This window comes from Penicillium chrysogenum, assembly GCF_028827035.1.
Source record: "Penicillium chrysogenum strain IBT 35668 chromosome Unknown utg000001l_segment0_segment0, whole genome shotgun sequence".
NCBI classification, from domain to species: Eukaryota; Fungi; Ascomycota; class Eurotiomycetes; order Eurotiales; family Aspergillaceae; genus Penicillium; species Penicillium chrysogenum.
Window position 1 is genome coordinate 4,576,684 of NW_026622749.1, and position 22,605 is coordinate 4,599,288.

General features: G+C 49.5%; 7 protein-coding genes across 7 annotated transcripts; 3 read left to right on the top strand and 4 right to left on the bottom strand.

Moving 5' to 3' along the window:
• Positions 1-1,756: 1,756 nt before the first annotated feature.
• On the bottom strand, positions 1,757-2,376 carry arp1 (scytalone dehydratase arp1; the record flags this gene model as incomplete). Its single annotated transcript, XM_056707577.1, has 3 exons — positions 1,757-2,158; positions 2,215-2,270; positions 2,319-2,376. 3 exons carry the CDS (start codon positions 2,374-2,376, stop codon positions 1,757-1,759), a joined length of 516 nt encoding a protein of 171 aa, XP_056571879.1.
• A 544-nt stretch (positions 2,377-2,920) lies between these two features.
• On the top strand, positions 2,921-3,780 carry arp2 (hydroxynaphthalene reductase arp2; the record flags this gene model as incomplete). The annotated part of the gene is made up of 2 exons (XM_056707578.1): positions 2,921-3,689; positions 3,743-3,780. The coding sequence occupies 2 exons, from the start codon at positions 2,921-2,923 to the stop codon at positions 3,778-3,780; spliced, it is 807 nt and encodes a 268-aa protein (XP_056571880.1).
• Positions 3,781-4,429: 649 nt separating this feature from the next.
• On the top strand, positions 4,430-5,870 carry ayg1 (heptaketide hydrolyase ayg1; the record flags this gene model as incomplete). The annotated part of the gene is made up of 5 exons (XM_056707579.1): positions 4,430-4,522; positions 4,576-4,650; positions 4,701-5,449; positions 5,503-5,635; positions 5,691-5,870. 5 exons carry the CDS (start codon positions 4,430-4,432, stop codon positions 5,868-5,870), a joined length of 1,230 nt encoding a protein of 409 aa, XP_056571881.1.
• Positions 5,871-6,311: 441 nt separating this feature from the next.
• Positions 6,312-8,167, bottom strand: N7489_001825 (SKIP/SNW domain-containing protein; the record flags this gene model as incomplete). The annotated part of the gene is made up of 3 exons (XM_056707580.1): positions 6,312-6,470; positions 6,526-7,956; positions 8,018-8,167. 3 exons carry the CDS (start codon positions 8,165-8,167, stop codon positions 6,312-6,314), a joined length of 1,740 nt encoding a protein of 579 aa, XP_056571882.1.
• Positions 8,168-8,552: 385 nt separating this feature from the next.
• Positions 8,553-11,062, bottom strand: N7489_001826 (J domain-containing protein; the record flags this gene model as incomplete). The annotated part of the gene is made up of 4 exons (XM_056707581.1): positions 8,553-8,702; positions 8,780-10,102; positions 10,153-10,476; positions 10,556-11,062. 4 exons carry the CDS (start codon positions 11,060-11,062, stop codon positions 8,553-8,555), a joined length of 2,304 nt encoding a protein of 767 aa, XP_056571883.1.
• Positions 11,063-12,486: 1,424 nt separating this feature from the next.
• N7489_001827 (uncharacterized protein) lies at positions 12,487-13,755 on the top strand (the record flags this gene model as incomplete). The annotated part of the gene is made up of 1 exon (XM_056707582.1): positions 12,487-13,755. The coding sequence occupies one exon, from the start codon at positions 12,487-12,489 to the stop codon at positions 13,753-13,755; it is 1,269 nt and encodes a 422-aa protein (XP_056571884.1).
• A 453-nt stretch (positions 13,756-14,208) lies between these two features.
• On the bottom strand, positions 14,209-17,220 carry N7489_001828 (Zn(II)2Cys6 transcription factor; the record flags this gene model as incomplete). Its single annotated transcript, XM_056707583.1, has 3 exons — positions 14,209-15,240; positions 15,300-16,215; positions 16,292-17,220. The coding sequence occupies 3 exons, from the start codon at positions 17,218-17,220 to the stop codon at positions 14,209-14,211; spliced, it is 2,877 nt and encodes a 958-aa protein (XP_056571885.1).
• Between the last annotated feature and the right edge of the window lie 5,385 nt (positions 17,221-22,605).

The following is a 22,605-nucleotide window of genomic DNA, read 5'->3' on the forward strand; positions in this document are numbered from 1 at the left end:
TCCCTTGTAACAGTGGTATTGCAGCTGGCAGGTACTGCAACAGATACTGGGACAGATACTGCCAAGGCTGCATTGGAGATTCGGTTGTTCTGCGGTCCTGGGGAAAGTCTGCAGATGAGCCATCGTTGAGCCTCTTTTGACGTTGAACATGGCGAGTGATGAGAAAATTGGAGTAGACAAGGACTGCCATGGACAATCCAACTATAAAGATGCGGTAGTTGGGCAGATATCCAATGAGAATTAACTCGTAGGACATGTAGGATAGTAGGGGAAGACTAGAGAACGACAGAGCCATGCCGATAATGATACAACCCGCGTTCCATGAGACTGAACTCAGGTGGAAATCCCCACTGAATTGTGACATTACCAGACACAGGACCAAAGAAATGACAATGACAGCAAAGAGGAGAATTGAGAGGTTTATAAATGAATCAATCGTGATATCCGGCATCTGAGGAAAGCCAAGTGTTTGAGACATGTACTCGAGTCCGTAAGACCCATTAGTGACATACATGCCATCTTCCACTCCGGGGTAAGTGAAACCATGATCAATAGGGCCCATCCAATAGAGAAGCGAAGACCAAGCCGCTTGGCTAACTATCGGTTGATAGAAACCGGGGTACTTCAAGGTAAGCGACCCAGCCAGAAAGATGAACTGCAGATACTGTAAATAGCCAGCTATATCGGAAATGATTTCCCACATTGGGCCCAGAATAGACCAGGCGGCTCTGCTTTCAAATAAGGAAGTCCATCCCAGTGCATCATTTGCATGCGTCTTCCATGAAGCGATGCTAACCAGGGCCATCACAACAGCGGGGAGATATGGAAACAGCGGGGAGATATGTGAATACCACAGAAGCTGCTGTGCCGATCTCTGGGGTGATCTTAACTGCCACACAATCAAGCTCGAAGCCATCTCGTGTCCTGAAACTACTCTCTGCAACGACAGTTTGGAGCCGATGAGCATTTCCAATAGAGTACAAAATCTCGTATTTTGAGAAAAGTGTGCCCTCGGGACTATTGGGTCGTGTTAGCTGATGAGAAATGAAAGGTCGATAATCTTTGCCAGATGAATCAGCAACACTTACGGTGTCAGGGTGTTGGTGATCGGTAGAGGGCACTCGCTGTCAAAACCTTCTATATGCCCAACTGGGATACCGAGCACATGGAACTGAAAGGAACTCTCAAGCAACGGTAGGTCGAGATCGCTGCATGTAACTTCTGTTGTGTTGTGGATCGCCAGTATTGACAATGACAATATCGGCGAGCTCTCAAGTGAACCACGGAGGCTGTCAATTCGGAATGGCTTATCCAATGGATCACCTAACTCCGATGAACCGCACTGATACCTGCTAACCCACCCAGCTTCACAGACTAGGATATTGAGAGTAAGGATGAGGATCAACATCCAAGATCGTGATATGCGCTGCATGGCGTACTGATCTCAGCAGCACACCAGCGGTAGGCATGGCACTTTTTCACACTGTTTTCCTCAGGAGAAAGAAGGTTTTCCAGAATTTCCAGAAATCCACTGACTAGTCGCCACAGGGGCCCAGCTGAGGCCGCTGCTTGGCGCTGCCAAGAGCACCGGAAGTGCCGATAGTCACGTGTTATTGAATAGGTAGCCAAATATAACCGCCAACTCTTGCTACGCCATACGCAACAAATTTCACAGATGGAAAGTAAGTAAAATGGATTCTGAAACTATATCAAATATATCAATTTCTCTCCACAAAAGCCCATGTCGCAATGACACCTAGTCAAGTCCCTTGAAAACCTCGTCGAAACGCAACTCATCAAAGCGGACATTCGGCTTCAACCCAGCGAATTTCCAGACACCATCGATCTTGAGATAATAGTGCTCATTTGTAGCATGGGAGTGACCACGCAGCTTGACTGTCTTCAATTCTTCAGTCTCGTAGACCTGGTGCGCCGCGCGGAGCTGGTGGTGACCGATAACCTCGGTATCAGAGATCTTCTCCCACCATGTCTGACCAAGCAGATGCTGGGTCTTGATGGTTTTGTCCCCCAAGAACCCGGGGTGGGTGATCATGGCCATGTAATCGTCAGCAGACATGTTGTCCCATCTTTTCAGCCCGATCTTGGTATAGTCGACCGTCAGAGTTGGGGCAATGATGCTGCGCAAGCGGTCCCAGTCCTGGGACACTGTCAGTCCTAATGTCGAATTGACGTTGGATTGGATGGGAAGTGTACCTTGGCATCATAGCTGTCCGCCCAGTCGAAAACGAGCTTCGACAGGATGAGGTAGTCTGTTGATATTAGCACGAGCAGTTGAATGAGGGTGGATTGAGACGAACCTTGGAAGCTGATGTCCAAGTTGGGCTCGGCGGGGATCTTCCTCACGGCAGGAGACATGGCTATCCAGCAATGTTTGTCTTCTGTAGATAATTCGACCTTTGAGGATAGCTGTGAGGCAGGCGCGCCGTGCGAGTATATCCAAAGTTCACTCCCAACAAATTTCCTTGGTACCAACATTCCCCGGATCTGGCCAGCGTGTTTCCCTTGCATGGGAACACAACAATGCAACCGAGAGCTTCTGATGTGACATACGGTGGATACAACCCCTCGTGGCTTTCCGCATGCGGTACAAGGTAAAGCCAAGACCATTGAGGGTCCTTGTTCGCAAGCAGCTATTCTGTTCTAAGCACTTGGTGTTGACTGTGGGCCTCCATGGCTGCCATTGTCATATGTCACCGACAAATTCGGAAACTAATCGCAGCCTTTGTAATGGAGATGGATAATGGAACCAAGCCATTCGACTGATTCCAGCCAGGGTCCCAGTGTTACTATTCAAAGTACCAGATTCAATATTAGGCTACGATTCCCACTTCCAGCGCGATTCCACACCCACCCATTTACAATCCGTCACACCACACCTCCTTAACATCAAACCACCAAAATGGTCGTCGAACACCCCAATGCTGCCCAGCACGAGCTCGCCGGCAAAGTCGCCTTAGTGACCGGTGGTGGCCGAGGCATCGGAGCCGGCATTGCGCTAGAACTAGCGAAGAAGGGAGCAAGCGTAGCGATCAACTACGCCAGCAGCTCGAAGACCGCTGACGGAGTGGTACAAGAGATCCAAGCGCAGGGAGTGCACGGCGCGGCCTTCCAAGCCGACTTGACAAACGTCGACTCGATCAAAAACCTGTTCCAGCAGGTAGTCTCGCACTTCGGACAGCTGGACATTGTTGTGTCGAACGCCGGAACGGAGAAGTTCGTTCCATTATCCGAGACGACGCTGGACGACTTCAACGAAGTCTTCGACCTCAACACACGGGCGCAATTCTTTGTCGCGAAGAACGCCTTCGACCACATCCAGCCCGGTGGACGTGTGGTGCTGATGTCGTCCATTGCTGCAGGCGTGGGTGTGCCCGGCCACTCGCTGTATGCGGGCAGCAAGAGTGCTGTGGAGGGTTTTACTCGCTGCTTTGCTGCTGACTTTGGCAAGAAGAGGGCTACTGTCAATGCGATTGCTCCTGCTGGGGTCAAGAGTGATATGTGGTTGAGCAACTCGTGGCGCTATGCGCCTGGTTGTGACCAGAACTCATCCCTTGAGGAGATTGAGAAGGCGCTTGCTAATGGCAGTCCCCTTGGGCGCTGTGGTGTGCCTGCGGACATTGGCCGCATTGTGGCATTCTTGGCCAGTCCTGCTGGAGAGTGGATCAACGGTGAGTTCTGGAATGTTGAATTTATCCCTTGGAATATTGCTAATTCTTTACAGGTCAAATTTTGCCTTGCAACGGTGGAGCTAACATCTAAATCACATCTAATTAAGTTGCCATGTTGAATTGGAGATGTTGGATGTTTTTGAGGTTATTGGAGAAGACCCTGCCATGTATACACATATGTAGGATCGGGGTCGATTGCCATTTGAGTCATGCGTCGTCCGTGTTTATTTTTCATAGATAAAAGAATGGAAAGCACTTATTGACATTGTTCAACCTCTTAAGTACAGAGGTCCATGTCAGCCCCTGGCTCTTTCACCTGGGATACTACCTAGAATGACGAAGCGACAGAAACGCCACGAGAAGCCGCGAAGAGAGATCGACAACATGATCGAGTAATGAGACATCGGAGAATCTGATCTGCATCCCCTTTCCTCGCCATCTGGCTGTCACCCCCCGCATCCGGAAAACAACGAAGCAACCCTATGTGCTGCCAAGATCACCATCGGCCGATCTCTGCCGATCCGGTCTCACCTAGGGCTTGCGGTAACATCTAACTACTGTTTGCGTCTCAATGGATATCAATCTGGTTTTCCTCTCGCGATTGATACTACCAGCAAGTACAGGTGATGTCAAGTCAATTAAAAGAGCTCAAAATGCCTCAAAATCGTAGTTCATTAAAGAAAAGCCCTTGCTAGGAAATATCAAACCCATCAATCTACTTCATCTATATCGCTCTCAACATGGTGAATTGGATTCTCGGGGACAAGTTCGACACTGTCTACCCTCACCAGGGGTCGATCAAGCTCCTGTGGGAGACAAAGTGGAAATTCTGCGTACGTTTCCTCCCAACAAGGAAAGAAGAAAGCTAACACGAATACTTGTCCAGGCCACGAAGTCCATCTACCCATTCCACGATGGATCCCTGGAAGACTTCGAGCCCGTGTTCCAAAAGCTAATCGCCGTAAGCATTGCCAAACACAATCCATTCCAACCCAAGACTAACAACAACAGGATGGCATCAACAACGCAGACACAGACGCCTACACCGAAGCCTTCCTCCCAACCGCAACAGCGCTAGAGGAAGAAGCCAGTAAAGCCCTCAACAACGGCAACCTCGAACACGCCGCAGACCTATACCGCCGCGCAGCAGTCATCCTCCGCATCTCGCGCTTCCCCTATGTAAGCCCCTCAACACGCCCAGAGACATCCATCAAGCGCGCCGCCTTCGAGCGCCAGAAACAAGTGTACCTGAAAGCCGCCTCGCTATGGAAGCCCATAATTACGGAGGAAGTGATTCCCCACACGCACCGCGCCGGCCGCGACGGCGCCGAAATCCCACTGTACATCCGCGTGCCGGAGGAAGCGAGCGCCACCAACCGCGTCCCCGTCGTGCTGCTGATGACCGGGCTTGACGGCTACAGACCCGATAACAGCCAGCGCTCGCACGAGATGATCAATCGTGGCTGGGCGACGGTTATCGTTGAGATCCCCGGGACGGCAGACTCGCCTGCGGATCCGGCGGACCCTGAGTCGCCCGACAGGCTCTGGTCTAGCGTGCTGGATTACATGGAGCGTCGGCCGGAGTTTGATATGTCGCGTGTCGCGGCTTGGGGGCTTAGTGCTGGTGGCTTCTATGCTATTCGGGCTTCTTGTACGCACCGTGAGCGTCTTGCGGGGTCGGTTGCTCATGGACCTGGGTCGCACTTTGTTTTTAGTCCTGAGTGGTTGGCTAAGGCCAATGACCATGAGTATCCGTTTGAGTGAGTTTTGGCTGGGGTTTGTCTTGTGTGTTGGAATGCTAACCATGATGTAGGCTTACTTCCGCTATGGCGGAGAAGTATGGCTATGACAACGAGCAAGAGTTTGTGAAGGATGCTCAGAAGAAGTTCTCGCTCGTGGAGACTGGTGTTCTTGACCAGGATAACTGCCGGTTGCTTCTGCTCAACGTACGTATTCCTCTTCAGCGCGTCGAGAAAAGAAGAGAAAGCTGATTGTTTCTAGGGCGTCGATGACGGTGTCGTCCCGATTGAAGACTGCATGGAGCCTCTCAAGCATGGCGGTCCTAAGGAATGTCGGTTCTTCGAGAATCGCGTGCACATGGGATACCCTGACAGTCTGCCTGTGGCTTACAAGTGGTTGGAGAGTGTTCTATCTCCCAATATGAAGGAGGTGAAGAACTGAGTGGGCGCTGAAGTGTTGATGTAGTCTGCTTTAGGCAATCAGTTATTGAAATCGAATGTTAATACTATTTGCATGGATCATATTCCAGATGGTACACATGAGACCGAAATGCATTCATTCCCTCAGACGTGTATCTTGCATCAGTGTACCTGTGTAGAAGCGTCTCAATCCAGGGCACATTCACTAGAAACATGACAACTACTCGTAATTTGCAGACATAGACCAACATGGTTTTTATTCGTAGCAGTATATGAAATGTGATTACCATTTCGCGCAAGCCCCATTGATTCGCTTCGATTTCGATCCCCTTTGTGAACAAGATAGTAGGAATCACACTGCCAGAAACGCCCGCAATGCATTGAGGATATTTTTCCGATGCCTGTGAAAAGATCACAAGAGAACATAGAGACCCATATGGAAGAAAGATTAACAAAAGCGGATTCATTCGTCGTCGACCCTCGGGCGCTTCGACTTGCGGTCATCACCTTCGGCTTCCTGGATTCCATAACGCTTCTGACCCGAAGTCACATCGGCAATCATGTTGTCAATGCCAAATGGATCAGCAGTGTCCTTCTCGAATTGAACCGGACCTTGGCGCTCCTATAGAATAACTTATTAGCGACGAAAAGGAAGTGTACGATCGACGGAAACTTACCTCTGCTTCAGCAGCGCCACGGAATCCCTCCTTGGCGCGACCCAGGACCTCGAACCGCTTGGTCTTCTCAAGTTTGCTCATCTCGCCTTCGCCTGCATCTTCGTCATCGACATCTGTTTGGGCACGTGGACGATAAATGCTGTTGATGGCGTCCTGCGCGGCGAACAACGGCTTGTCGTAAGGGTTATCTTCATTAAAACCAGCTTGCATGCCACTGGTTTGGTTGAACAAACGTGAATCCCACATGGATTCAGAGCTCTGTGTAGGCTTGGCCAGACCAAGCGCAACTTTCTCGGAAATATCACGGTTCTGTTCTCGGGCCATGGCCTGGATGCGGCGCTCTGTGCCCATACGAGACTGGCGCAGCTGTCGTTCATCTTCGCGGCGTCTCTCGCGGCGCTGCTCCGCGCGCTCTCGGGCGGCTTCTTCATCTTCGCTAGGAGTAGCGGACCTAGACGAGTATGCAGATACACTGCGGCTGACGCTCCGGGAGCGGGAACGAGCCCGCGATGCGCGAGCGCTGGGGCCAGCGCGGTCCTCACGAGCCTTTTGTGCCAACATCCGAAGATGCTCCTCCTTCTGTGCCTTCTCCTTCTCTGCCAACTTCTGCTGCATTTGAGCTCGGAGCTGCACCTCTTCTCGGGCATGTCGATCCGCCGTGAACAAAGCCTCCGCGAACTGGGCAAATTTGTCGTTGATGGAGACGTCTTGCAGCCCGCGACCGTCTGCAGCCAAACGCTTGTCCAGGGGCACAGTGTAACCCTTGGGGTTCTTCCAGTTCGACACGGGAGGGGGAATCTTCCAAGCTTCCTGGTCCTCCGCAGTTAGCTTCCTAGGCGGCGAGTGCATAACGGGAGGAGGCGGAGAGGGTGGGCCCCGGGGAATCTTCTTGTGCTTGAACTTGGGCGGCTCCATAGGATCCAGCTGTCTCTCGACAATCTTCATAATGCGGTCATTCTGGCGGCCGTTGTTACCCATCTGGTTGGCCGGGGTGTATCGAACAAAAGTCGGCTCTGCTCTTTGTCCGCCCTTGACGTTCTTGGGCTTCTGCGCCGACGAAGCTCCTTCGACCAAGGTTGCAAGCGCGGCCTTCGTCTTCTCCATCTGGGCCTGGACCTCCTCCTCAGACGGCTTGTCCAGGGAAATCTCTCCCATATCCACCCGCTGGCGTAGCGGGATCAAATCCTTGAATGAGGCATGGACAGTGCGGTTGTCGGCATGTCCGCGGCGGGCGATCGCGTCGTACTTGACCTTGCCTTCGGCATCGACCTGAAGAGCAAGCGCATTTGACTTGGACGATTTTCCCTTTCGGCCCATGTCAAGGGGGTACTGGGCAACTGGGATCTCGGGGAACGCGCCGCCGTCCCCGAAATCTTCGGGGGCGCGAGGTCGCCATCCTGCACGGTTTCCGTAGGGCGGGGGTCCGGTCCTCTGCAAGGTGGTATAAATTAGTTCTCGTAGCAATAGGACGGTAGAACGATCCACAACTTACCCGTAGGACAACCTGTGTTTCATCAATCTGGTCGGCGCCCACCACGCGCGGTCCACGGGGTTGCGCATGCTGTGGCAACTCCTCCTCCTCACCAGTGTATTTTGGTTTAGGAAGGGACTTGAAAAGTCCTGAAGCAATAGAGGTCGACATTTCAAGAGCGAGCAACTCCAGAGCTGTGCACTCGTAGTTGATGAAAAAAGGTTATGGGGTGACGCTCCATTTGGCTTTTCGGGTCGAACTGCACTGTTGGTCCGTATGGAATGCCGTATCCCTTTATGCCAAGACTTTCTAACATTGAGCGACAGTTCACTCTCAGATGAGCTGGCTCATTTCACTAGACAATGGAATAATATAAGAAAGACATCAAATTTGAAATGCCTGTATTTGCCGAGAGAAAACTCCTTTTCAGCTTAACAAACATCGGAGGGAGCAAAAGCATCAGAATGAAGTTTGAAGAAGTAAATCGCTAATGAACGACTAGATGTTATAATTACATGGGAAAGGTTCGTCCACCTCTTGATGAGTCTAGATGTACTCAAGTGGATATAAAGTGTGTACGCATGGGGCATGCAATGTTCTCTTTATCGCCTGCCTCGACAAAATGATCACGCCCCTGGAATCTATACCAGATCTTCAATCGTTTGGGCAGCAATGGCGCAGGGTCATGGAATCCTAAAATTTGGAACTAGATACATCACAAATTAGTATTCTGGCCCAGAAAATATGGCCAACATGACCAATTTGGCCTATCGCTTGACTTACCTTGATGGTTTTACCGGGAATCACCAATTGACCCCGGTTAACTAGCGCAGCCACAGGGATAGTGACATCAATCACCCGAGGCTCCTCGAACCCATTTTTGGGTTTCTTGTTTACTGGCGGTACATAACCATACTCGGCTTTCAAGATGACCAGACCATCTTGTGCTTCCTCTCGCGCTTGTCGCCTTTGCACTTGATCCGTCATGAGCTCGATGGCCTGGAGACTCTCTTCACGCTTCTTAGGGATCAACTTCTTGAGCTCACGGTGGCGTCGAGCAGCTGCCTGTCGACGACGTTTCCTATCGCGCGGGCGAATATAACCAAATTCAATCGCGCAGTACGCCAGCCATGGGAATATGGCAGTCAGCGCTGCAGCGCCGCTTGTTGCCTCATTAGCTGGGCAAACATTAATCGGAAGATTAATGTTTTGGCCGAGTCGACTCCATGAAATTGTCATCATGATACCCTTGTCGGCAATGCCAATACCGAGGCCAACACGTGTGTACTCGCCAACCCGTCGAACGCCCTTGATGGTCCAATTGAGAGACATGTCTAACCCAACAACACTCGAGATCTCAAGTCGCACAGCACGCGCCTGGTCCATGCTCGGCATCGGGAAATACCCTTCAGAGCTCCATTCAGTCTTGACCGGATCGTCAGCGGGCTTTCCGGAGAAGAGATTCCGAGAATAAGTCAAGACAAAAGCGCCTCCGCCGGGAGTAGCCTGGAGATAGGTCTGCCATGACTCGGCAGATTGGTCGATTTGACGTTTCTTCTTGAGAAGGTTGTGGACGTCCTCGTCCAATTCTCCACTCTCCTCCTCGTCATCATCGTCGAAATCGATTGCAGCTTGGCCCTGCTTGGGGAGCGAGATCAAACCAATCTGCAGATTACTGACCTCATTAGCAGATGCAATGGCACTCTGGGCCCCCATTCCAAGTGATGGGAACCAGTTGAGAAGAAATTCGGGCCAGTTAACAACGCCACTGGACCATGTAATAACACCGATCTTCTGCTTCGCGATTTCCCTCGAAATTTGGACCTCGAAAGAAGGCGCCGTTTCCTCCAAGGAGCGCTTATGTATACTGGTCACGTTGACTTGGAACGGTCTGGTGCCGGGGATTGGTTGGAAGGCTCGAGCAATGTTTGCTTTCAAGGTCGGGACAGGGAGAAGAAGAGCCTCGAAGCTGACTTGTGAATCCCTGAGGAGCGAAAAGGGATGTTTGGCCCAGATTCCCTTGGTGCCCAACAGGTTTTTGAAATTGGGAGTCACAGTGGCCCCAAATTGGAAGTTCTGGCCTGCTAGGATCGGTGGCATTTCGAACTGCAAATCGGTTAGCGAAACTGGAGATGCAAACGTGCCGCAAATCATACCTTTTCCTCCCCTTCTGTCCCATCCTCGTACTCAATCGTGACTTTCTTGACCGGGCGAGCCAGACCTCCAGTTATACCAGCATTCCAAGTCACCAGCATGTCCTCTGTTTCCTCATCTTGCACCTCTTCCCCCGAATCCGTTTCCTCCGAGGTTTCTGCCTCTTTCTCAGTCATACCCCAAAGCTGTGGTATTGACAGCGGCGTTTTGAAATTATACGAAACGCCATACGTGGACACTTTCGGCGAAGGTATGTGGAACTGCACATCTTCATCCTCGTCGACGGAGACCATAGACGACGCGTTGATTCCGAGGGTAATACCGCCCTATGTCAGACCCAACGAAAGTCAACAGGCCATTCGCGCAACTTCCCATACATGGACGATCGAACCAGAAAATACATACCCTGCTGGAAACCAGACTCTCAACAGCTTTCCGCTCCCGTTTCTTCATCGTCTTCAAGAACCAGCGGCGGAACTGATCGGGCGACATCGCCTTAACACCAACCTCCTGCCGTTGTGCCTCCCCACCAATCCCCATGGCGCCAAGCTGACCCCATTCCTGCCGCACACCCGCTGCACCCGATATATCATATACAACGCGCTTATTCGGATCGATGAGGGTCTCATAAGCCTCCTGGATATGTCTAAACTGACTCTCGGCCGCGTGGCGGAGATGCGGCGGCTGCTTGTCGGGATGGAAGCTGAGGGTCAGGTTGCGGTAGGCGGATCGGATCTCGGCTTCTGTTGGAGGCGGATTGCGCGAAAGGCCCAACAGGACGTAGTAGTCGGGCTCCTCTGGGTAGTCGCCGACCATGCTATAATCGGCGTCGAGTCCGTCATCTTCCACTGTCGCGCGGAACTCCTGCGCTCCCGGGAACTCCTGCGTCCCGGATTGGTTGAAGGAGGACATGAGAGCTCTTTTTGCGCATTCGTTTATTCAGATCTATATATATATCCCCATTTTGGGGTGGTTGGATGAAATGCGACAGGGCGATGAAGCAAGGTGAAGAGGGAAATGGAAATTCCGGAGAAACCTTCCGCATCTCCGTTGGAATCCCCGCTCAGATGGGCTATAGTGGAGCATTGACTGGCGATAGAATGGTATACTGTAGAGCTATTCTTGTTTATTATCTAGTTAATCCATCTTACTTCAAAATATGCCGAGTCTATACATATTCAGAGTATGAAACATTTACCCGTTGGCCGTTTACACACAATGCCTTTGTTTCTCGGGTACCCGTGACTCGACTCCTATCGGCTTAGCGCAATTGAAGTGGTTCGACATATCACTATTAGCATAACTACTGGATTACTATTACTATTGGTATTGCATATTAATGGACGTAGATACATGCAAATATCATCATTTATAGATGAGTGGAAATGGCGAAATGGCTTTTAACATACGCGAAAATGGTGATACATTGACCTGGGTGATAGATGCCAGCAAGGTCTACCTACAACGTAGCACTTCAATAGGAATGGTCTATCTCCACTTAACAAAAGAAAAATACCCAATGGGGCTGAGCATGTTATAGAGCATGTTCGTCAAAAGCTACCTAGATATGCAGATCAGCGAACTGTTCCAAGCCAGCTGCAGTGGCGATCATCCGGCTATTCTTATGTAGTCTCGGTATGTACATATATGTATCCAATGAAGTCCAATCCGAGGCATAAAATTTGTGTACAGCCTGGTTCCGTAGTCCTGAATCTTAGGATCATCATCAATTTCTAAAGCATAGAGGCGGTGCAATCAATGGCAGCAGAGCAAAGCCCACTAATAATACACGTCAAGAGCTCAGTTGGCAATCAAAAGGAAACCCCAAAAAGAACCTTAGAAGACATCCGGTAATACTTTGTAGATCAGTTAAAATACCCAACTGAAGCTACATATCTATAGGGACACTGCGTTGGGTACATGTACCTGGGGTACAGGTGGATCGACATAGAATTGCTTGGCAAAATGAGCCACGTCGAGCCTCAGACCTCCTCTTCAATAGATGTCAGCCTAATAGAGTGCCAATTTGAACTAGACTGCTAAAAGGTAAATGTTGACTGTCGATCTATATTAGCGCTACACGTGCACATCCAAAGAAAACGATTCTTCCGGTGAATCATCGTGTACATCGTGTAACCCCATAAGTACGCAGTAAGACCCTCCCTCCAGTATACTCCAAAGATCTACTTCTTATAAAGCCTCAGATCAACACATATCGACTTACCAAGCACTTCCACTCCTCACTCAGCCTCACAGCCTCACAACCTCACACCTCACACCTCACACCTCTCTTCAACTTCGAATGGAATCCCAAGCATCAAAACAATCCCTCAACAATGACAATCCGCCTAAAAGAACTGAGCTCCCAACAACCCCCAATATTCAGAATAAACCTCTCCCACCCACCCGAAGAGCGGTACACAGCCCTAGCCCATCTCTACAAAGACCGAATGCGCTCAGTAACTAGCATATTCGACGATGTGATCCACAACCTAAGCCCCAAAATCCCAACAAAACCAATCCACTGGCTGGCCCGTCTATTCCTCCGCAGACTCTACACAGACGAAGAAACCGCCGAGATCCGCGGCATAAGCCGCGTAACCGGAATCGACCTGTACCTCCTAATCAGTCTGAACGTGGTGCTGGATCTATTGATGGGCTGCACAAGCGGCGGCGTCCGAATGCTCGACGGACTCTGGACGCGAATGGTTCATTTCCGCACCTTGGACTGGGGTATGGACCCACTACGCTCGCTGATCGTCCAACTTGAATTCGTGCGCGACGACGAGCCAGATACCGTGCTCGCGACGTGCATCACGTACGTCGGGTTCGTGGGGATTCTCACGGGTGTGCGGAAAGACCTGAGCGTTTCGCTTAATTTCCGGGCTGTGCATGACACACGTCGGGATGTGGGGTTTTATTTCAATTATTTGCTTGTTTTGCTTGGTTTACGACAATCTATCACGTCGCTGTTGCGACAGTTTGTTCTCCCCATGCAGGGAGGATCTACGAGACTTTCGAATACGTCGACCTTGGAGGAGATACTGCATGAAGTGCCTTTCTTGCGTACGACGGCTGCGTATCTGATTTTCTGTGACGGGAATAGTATTGTTGCGATGGAGAAGGACTATGGAACTGCGTTTTGGCGCAGGTCGAGTTCTTTCCTTATCAAGACCAATCACGATGAGGATACGACGTCGGTCATGGATGAGGCTATCGCGAATGATAGGGGTTATACGGGTCTGCGTGTGGCGGATGGTATGCAGAGCATGGCTGAGATTATTGAGGAGAGCAAAGCGCGACAGGCGTCGATGCAGGGGAAATGGGATCGCAGGGTGCGGGACCATGGGGTTTTCCAACAACAACTTAAGAGGCGGAGAGTTAAGGACGATACTCTTCCCCGTTCGATGCATTTGAAGTGGAAACGGAATACGAAGATGGGATGGGAAGATCCTGAATCTGAGGTATCGGTTACCCTTGGGACGGTGCTTGGGTGGCTTTGCTCGGACCCGATTGTTAATGAAGATACTCATTACGCGGTGTTGATGGATCCTGTTGAAGGCAGGTTTATCTACTCAGGGCAGTTTCCAGCCAAGGTGGCATAGTAGCATAGTTCTACAAGATTTGTAAATAAGACCCCAGTCAATTCCCATTTATCGCATTGGCTTCTCTCGTCTCCCAAGCCCGATATAAGTACATGAGGAGCAAATAGCAGTAGCAGAGCGCTCAAAGACATGAAAAAAAAAAAAAAAAGTCAAATATAAATGACAAATATAATATACAGATGTAGAAAACAGCTGCTCGAAGTGAGGCAAATGAGCCAAGTCATGTAGATCACAATCCCGTCTATTCATGGCACGATACTTTCGAATCAATCAGCCAAGCCGCCATCATTATTGAAATGCATCCATCACATCGTAACAGGATAATAGGGACCAAGTTTCCCTCATCACTGCAAGAACATCAACATTGCCAGATCAATAACGTCATCACGCCAATCTCGGAGCTTGATCAAGCAGACCAAAAGGAGGATATAGAATTAAGAGGACGAAATCGTCTCATGGATCTCGAATCCAAGCAATACCACTCTCCGAGATCAGTGTCTCATCAAGCCGTAGAGCATTCAAAAGCACCTCTCTGGGCATAGAGCCAGTAAAAATATCCTCACCGATTGTTGCAGGCAGATGAGAATGCAAAGCGCCAGCATGGACCTTCGTCTCAAGCGGCGGGCCATCGAGAGCAAAGCCCTGTTTCTCCGCGAAGACGCTGCGCTCATTCAGACAGTTCATCATCAGACCCAGACGTCTGTGGAGAACGGTGACTATTTGCAAAGAGCTATCCCAGTAGCGGCCGAGTTCATGAACAGTGTCTAGCGCACCCCTAATATAAGAGATGCACTCGTGCAATTGAGAAGCCAGACCAGCGGAGCTGAGGACGTCTGCGGCTGATAGAATCACGTAGCCGAGGAATGGGTTCAAGAGGGTGGATTGGGATATAGACAGCTCCGTGCTGTGCCGGGAAGGAACGATCTTCTTGGCGTATTGGTCGAAGGTAAGAGAGATGCGGAGGATTTCCACGGCGTGGTATCGCGCGCGGTGGATGTACTGGCCTAAGGTTTCTGGCCGGAGGCTCTGATAGCGGGCGTGTCTGTATAGTTTCATCAAACTGGCGTGGTAGAACAGATGGGTCGAGATGAAGGTGTCTGCTTTTCTTTGCCGTATGCTTCGTTCTAGGTTTATGGGTGAGAAGACCAGGTAGTCGGGAAGTTGAGTCATCCATTGGTTGGACTTTTGGACGATGGTGGTGTGGAATTCTTCCGTGAGTCGATTGTATGCTTCGGGGGGAATGTGTGGTAAGCGGGTTATATGCAGGGAGATGTCCCCCCAGATAGCCATGATCTCGATCAAAAATGCCATTGGACTCAGGGTGGAGCGATCATTGGAGGCTGGTATGTGGTTGAGGAATGATTGGAAATAGGGGACTGTCGCGTACTGCTGAGTCTCATAGATTTCCTCTCGGCATGGGAGCCTCAGCAAGGCCGCATCTGACGAGATGAAAGTCGACGAAGCGGAATAGAGGCTCGAGAAGCGCTGGTCCTTTGTTAGTCACTAGTATTCCATCTTAATTTGGAGGATGTGTGTATTCTTACATCAAGCACAAAGGCAATCCAAAAGGTCCGCCGCCGGCACTCAATCAAGGCCTGTGGGTGTAACCCGTAGTCACACATTTGGCTTGGATCCACGACAACACCGCCAGATTCCACATTGTAACGAAGCCCAAAGACCGCTCTTCCCGCTGCGCCTATCGAGTCCCAAGACCCGACCAGCGAGCCTGTAGCGTAGTACCAAAGACTCATTATGATATGGCTTTGAGCAAGTTGCAAAGAGAGTGTATGCTGGCTTCTGTTAATCGCAAATCGTGCTATGCGAGAATATCGCCTCATAGCTGCCATTTTGTCTGGCCTTTCTGAGAACACTGATCCGAGAGCCATCATAGAATAAAGGAGCATCTTGTCGTCTGCAGACTTGGTGGGGTAGGTCTTCAACCACGAGCCGAATCGTTCGTGCGGGAACATGTGGTACAAACCATCATTCACGTGCAGGAAGTAACACTCAGTGTAGTGAACAGCGGACTCTGGGTCATTTTCGTACGGGTCCAGGTGCCAGGACGCCGCGAGCGGGTCGTCCGAGTTGTTGTCCTTGAGTTCCCCCAGAATGTCAGAGTACTCGGGTGTACGAGTAGACTCGATATGTGCTGCCGGTCGTCCAAAGGTGTCATCTGTGCCGTATAATGACGGTGGAAATCGGTAGGATCTGGATCTTAAAGCTTTGTCCGCCTCGGCCATGGTTTCATACGTGGCTTCTTGGACTGACGACGTGAGCATCGAGCCATCTGACATCGGTGAGTGGCCGGTAGTCCCAGGAAGGGAGGTCGCACTGTCCGAGGCTCGAGCCATGTCGTAAAGTGACAGAGAAGCGTCCAAAGCACCGTGGCCAGCGGGAGCATAAGGATCGGGTCTGCCAGATGGCCCTGCTGACCCTCTCACCGAACGGTTCCCCCGCGGGCTTTGAGAATATCAGCAATGGTCCAGCAAGGTAGGTCCGTGGACGCATATTCTTCAGAGATCACGATCACACTTACGCACTTTCGAACCTGCATTCACGTCCAGATTTCCGACACTGATCACACATGGCCTCGGCGGTTGGGTTAGGATTACACTTGATCTTCTTCTCCCGGCAGGTCAGACAGGCAAGTCCAAGGCGCTTTCTCGGCCTTCCAGCCTTCGTTACGCCCCAATTTGCGTTGACTGGCGTGCCGTCGATGAATTTGGGACAGAACGATCCATCTGCATATACGAAGCAGAGCTCACCGTCAATGACTCGCTCGTCTATCACATGAGGCCGGAGAGGCAGGTTGTTTGACCGATTTGAAGTTTCGGGTGATGATAGTTCCCCACCTGGTACTTGGCCGTGTGAGGTGGTGTGAAAGGGTAGCTGGCCGTGTGAAAAAGATGCAGAGGATGGATCACTTCTTGTTGGTGTGTGGTTTCTTATGCCCCTATGACCATGCAGAGCCACTTGCGACAATGAAGGGAGGCCAGTATGCAGTTGCGGGAGAGATTCGGAACGGCCTCTATCGGGTACAGAGATTGGCGAAACTTGGAAAGCCGGGTCGTGATAGTGGGCCGGGTATGCAGCTTCACGACGCCCTGTGCTGGGTGTTGAACTTGCAAATGGTTGGGGGTATTGTGACGAATTGGGACCCGGTGATGGAGTGAGTATTTGACTCACGGATGGAAGTTGCTCTGGCTTCTGGTGCTGTGGTCCGCTGTCTTTGCCTTGGGGACTGTTATTCTGCCGCGGAAAGGGATCTGATCCAAATTGCAAGCTAGCCGGTACACGCGGGGGTGGAAGCTGGTATAGGAGGTCCCCGGATTCTTGTAAATTAGCTGGAGGTTCCGGTTGCTGCTCTGAGGATGGGCCATCCATGGGTAACATACGACCGAAGGGTCCAACATAGTAGTGTGGGCCTATGGCAGGACTGGGCCCAGATCCTTGGGGGGTTGACATGGCGGTTGGATGATATATGCAGTCCGAGTGGTTCACACGATTTGGCTGTCTGCATAACAGACCCAGACAACCAGTGTGGCGAGTGTTCTCCGCGGTTTATATCCTTGAATGGATATAGTGTCAAGTGCGAAGTCAAGGAAAAGATTTGACCTGGACTGATTTGGTGAGATTGATCTTTGTTTGGTTCTCGGCTTCTGTTGAATTGTTCAGGTCCCAGAAAGATAGTGCACAAAGGGGGTATCTATTGAAAGGAGCCAGGCGACTTAGCAATGAGCTCATTTCTCCAATCTCCTTCTGACAGGTGCTTTTCACATACCAATTTAACTTTTCGATCTTCAAGGAACAGTGATGAAATTGAGTAGAAAGTCGAACAAAATTGGATCAGGCGACAGCAAAGCGAAATCGATCGACGGTGTAAGTTCCAAAATCAGAAGCGAATGGCAAGCAAGAATGATGAGGGAAGGGTATTTATACAAAGGTCGCCAGCGGGATTTTGATGAAAATATTGGCGCTCGAAATAGTCAACTCTCAGCAACTTGAGAGTGCGCCGGATAGAAAATTGAAGCTAGCTTAAAAGGCCACCATCTCGCATTAGTCCTGAGCAGTCACGGTCTCAGGTGCATGGTGCCAGGGTGTCTGCAGTATTCCACTAGTTTGTGCCAACGTCCAGGGATTTTGCCGGGCTTGAGACGAGAGCCTATGAAGTTACAGGCTCACGGATAATCGGGCCGAAGTATTGACAACAGCGAAGCCCACTTGAGACACGGCAGATCTGAATGCCGAGATCGAGGATGCGGCAGAGCGGGGAGATCAGACGACAGCGAGATCTCGGTTACAGATTCTCGACCTCGGGACGAGCTAGGGATTAGTGGCGGCCAGGCGTAGGTAAACCAAGGATAGGGGAGAACGATGCTGCAGGTGTTTCCGATATCCAAATGCCGAATGGATGTGAGAGACACAAAAGGAGCCAAAATGACCCCGATAGTGCCCAGGTGATAATGATAACCGGAACGATCGATGTCTGCCGATGGTGGCACACGGCTTATGGGACAAAATAGCCTCGAAGTGTCGCCTACCACTGGTCAGTGGCACCCTGGAAGGGAAAAAAAAACAGAAGAAAAAAAGGCTACTAGAAGTAGCGTGTTATAGATTCCAGAGACTAAGAATGGAAATGGTTTTGGCGTTCTCTCCAAGTGGAAACTTCCCTGGTGAGCATCAGCTTCCCCCTCTCTGCGCAGGGCAGGGTAAGGTTCAAGGAATTATAGCAAGAAGCTCAAGAAAAGAAAGAAGAAAATAGTCTAAAGAAGCCGAGGCTCAAAACAGAAAGGAAGTTCAAAATGGAGGAAGATGAGAAAGGAGGGGAATGGAAAGAAAGGGCCAAAGCAGACATCTGGAGTGTTCTAAGTATTCCCAAGTATTCCCAGTACATTGAAATTATTAAAATTACCAAAAGTACTAACGTCTGCCTCTTGGACTTAATATAAATTGGATTTAGCTACTCGGAATAACCGAATCTACAGCTTTTCTCCACGTCACAAAAAAAAATTGAAATGAGACAGTTTGAACCCTTTCGGTTTAGGCGGCTCCAAAGACGCCACATTAGGAAGAACTAGGGAGTGCCCGAGGTCTCTATAGACGGTTAGAACGGTTAGTTTAGAAAAGGAAATTAAGTGAAATTGTATTAACGAGAGTGGATACATGACATCGGCATTGGGTTTTCAAACTTGGCATATCACATAGAACGTCCGTGATGTCTAACGGCAATTATAGACTTGACTCTCCTAAGTGGGGGGAAGAACATACTCCGTACTCTCTCCGTACCTTGGGAAAAAATATAGGGAAAAGTATAGGGGAAAATGTGGAAATCTCCCCGAACATCCCCCCGGTTCATCCGCTCTACTACCGCATACTTATATTAATGGCGAATCCTCCACAGGGATCAAGGATGCTACTATGTACATTGGTACGTATTCGTACTAGCCTTTTAGGCGTAAATGCCTTGAGATACCCACTCTGCAAGTACTTTCTACCTAGGCAATTTCTACTCCTTACGGCATGATCAATCTCATGCCCTAGTAGACATTTAATAGCACCAATAGAGAACTTTCGGGGTTTGCGGTCGAGGATTCACGAAGAGGTGCAAGATACATTTACATGGGTACATGTATATACGGAGTAGGGATACGGCATCTACCTAGATACCTACTCCGCGAGTAAGCATAGAAGTGTACTACATATGTATACTCTGTTCGGAGTAAGATCTATATAGTCCTGAATCTCGAATTTCGCAGCGCAAGGACCAAACCACAAATGAAGAACCCAGTGAGCTTGTTTGGACTGACTCAGATAATACCAGGAATTATGCCCACGGTGGGTCGTTTAGGCTTCAGCCGGATGGTGGCGTAGTCGATTCGATGCCTAGACGGGAAAATCCTCCTTGCCAGCGTCGGGGCCGCAGGGCTTATCTATCTTACTTTTGGATAGCCTGGTGAAGGATCGACCTGATGGTCCGCAAGTGGAGTGTGTGGGCTACTGTTTTGCACTGGTCTGAAGGCTCCCAAATTCGAACTACTATTACAATATACTCTATAAAGAGCCAAAGCCGAGACCATTGAGGTTATTTTATGGCTCTGCACCGAGGATGCTATATTGTACTATTCAGTTCTTTTTTTTTTTTTTGCCAACAGATTCATGTTTTAGAGGGATTTTCCAGGATTGTCAGGCTATCAGGCTTACCATATTTCTTTTTTTCAAGGTCCACCTTAACATCCTTGTCCAACGGCGATACAACTCTGGAATTGACCACGTAGGATGTATGTCTCAATTTCTGACGATCCGATCTGCAAGCCTTCGGGATCGTCGTCTGGATTGGACTCAGCCCCTGGAGTGTGCGTTTCCTGTTCTGGGAAAGGCCCGAGATGAAATGACGCGAGTTACCCGGACTTCGGGACTTCGCCGTTAATCATTACTCCAATCTCGGCAGTTTGGAGAAGTCAATTCCTATACTTCGTCTGGAACCTCCTTTTCACGGGATCTAGTTTCTCCGAACAAATACCGGGACTCCAAATTTTTGGGTTGAGCGGAGGAATAATCCGCGTTAAAGTCCAATTAAATCGGTTGTATAGAAAGACGTGAGACAATCCGTATATAATCCGTATCATGATCCCACATTAATTAACGGAGTTCATTCAGCTGTATAGGGGAAAAACAGATTTGGAAAACTTCCTAATTCTATACGGAGTACGGAGGACAAGGGTATATCCCATAATGCCACCGTGTTCTATTCCTAATAGACACTAATGTATTGCAACATTACTACTGCAACATGTTTTGCATAGCGCCAATACGCTTTGCACCCCTGAACCGATTCGTGTTAGGTGCTCAAGTGAGACATGGCTATACTTAGACAAGCCGCTCAGTGATCTGCGGTTCAGCACGAGACCCGTTTATTGTCTATATTGTAGTCCGTACGGAGGACAAGGATGTAGATTTTTCTCCTTGCTCGTGCAGCTTATCCGTTCGGTTGATCTTACCGAGGCCGCTCTTTACACATTTTCTTTTACATTTTCTTTTACATTTTCTTTGCGTTTTTTCTTTTTTCTTTTTTCTTTTTGTTTCCCGCGGGATCGGAGATTTTTCTTCTCCGATCGTACGGTTTGGACCTCGGGACCTTTCAGGGTCTTCGGCTAATATGTTCCTGATCGATGTTGCATGACAATTTAAGTGGATTGGGCTAATACATACAACATACGCACAATACGGAGTACTCCGTTGATAGAATACATATCCTAACCTTGGAACCCCAGACATTTTTTATGTAATACCTGTATATCTATCGATGGATCCATGGATCATTCCTCGAAGGTTTTATAGGCTTTCCATATACAACCTTAAGGTGAGACCTCAAACCCAACGTCATTGGAAATGAAATACCCTCTCTATCAACATACAGCCATCAACGCGAAGCGAAGAGAGTTCTTGACTAACGTATCTAGGTAAAACCCCGGGCTCGCAGGTGCCCCCGACTATCAGCCGCAGGCCCTGAAGGAGTTCTTGGCAGCCTGCCCTCGACCCTGATCTCCGTGTCCGATGTCCAAAACGGTATTTCACTTGGACGATCATCGGCTTTGACACATGAATCTCCGAGTCACTCGTTTCATAGTCCGTGACAGTACACCGAGTAGCCATGAAGGGTCCGTAGATGTAGTACCACCAACTCCTAAGGGTCGATATGTACACGAGCTCGCGTGCAGGGTGCATACATAACACCGGCAAACTCTATTCCCCTATACCATTATTGATATTTGACACCATACGGGATACTCCGTCTAGTACTACTCCGTATGCCTAGAAGCTATGTACTATCTCCGAGAAACCAACGGGGCACAGAAAAACTCAATTATATTGCAAGCAGTGGCATGTGAAGCTACCGGGGAAAAAAAAAGAGAATGCTTCTTCCTCTAATTCCAATATCCCGTCTTTCAACTTGAGTAATGCTTCAATCGCCGTTTTCTTTTTGGATTTCTATTCCTCTATAAATGCCGAGTCTCAAGGACGAATAATATGGGCTATATCCATGGCTCTTGTCCCGAATGTTTTGACTCGGGGACGGCGTTAAAATGGGGCATGGGTATGGGTATAGGTATTAACGAGCATATGAGTGATCGCACTGGTCAACAAACTTAGGGCTTATCATAAGGCTTTGCCACGGGAGCTGTTGTTGTTGTTGTTTGTTTTGTCTTCTTTTTTTTTATTTTTACTTATTTATTGTGGTATAAGAACCTGGTTGTCATCTTGACAGGTGATGGTACAAACGGGGTCTGTTTGCTGCTTCTTTTTTTGAAAACGTTAGGGCTTATTTGATTTGAAGTGATTTATATTCCGGTCTTTGGTTTTGTTCTGTGGTTTCCGCCTTTTTATTTATCTTGCTGTTGGCCTTCTGCTTGTTTTATTTCTGCTTCATTTCTTTTATTGATCTGTTTATGTGTTTCTATCGGACGCTAGTCGCGTTAAAAGCAGCAAAGATATATTCGCAGCATCGTGTAAGATATAAGGCGTCATCAATGCTATCGAGCGACTCAAATACCCAGACGACAATCTCAGGAGGGAGATCGAGAAGGAGGCACATCTAACGAGAATTGAAATCTGGGCAGAGGGTGAAGCGTACGGGCAGGACAGCAAATTCTATCTGTTGACAAGATCTTCCGTGTGTGACAAATATCGCAGCTCCAAGGGCGAGGCTCTGTCATAGTGTCACCTTATTGGCTTCTAATGAAACGTATGTCCGTTCATCGGACCTATTCTCCAGTTTGTGGTAAAAGCGTACGGCTTTGCCTGTCCGTTCAACGACCTCAACAAAAGGCTGCGGCATACCTCAGATATTTT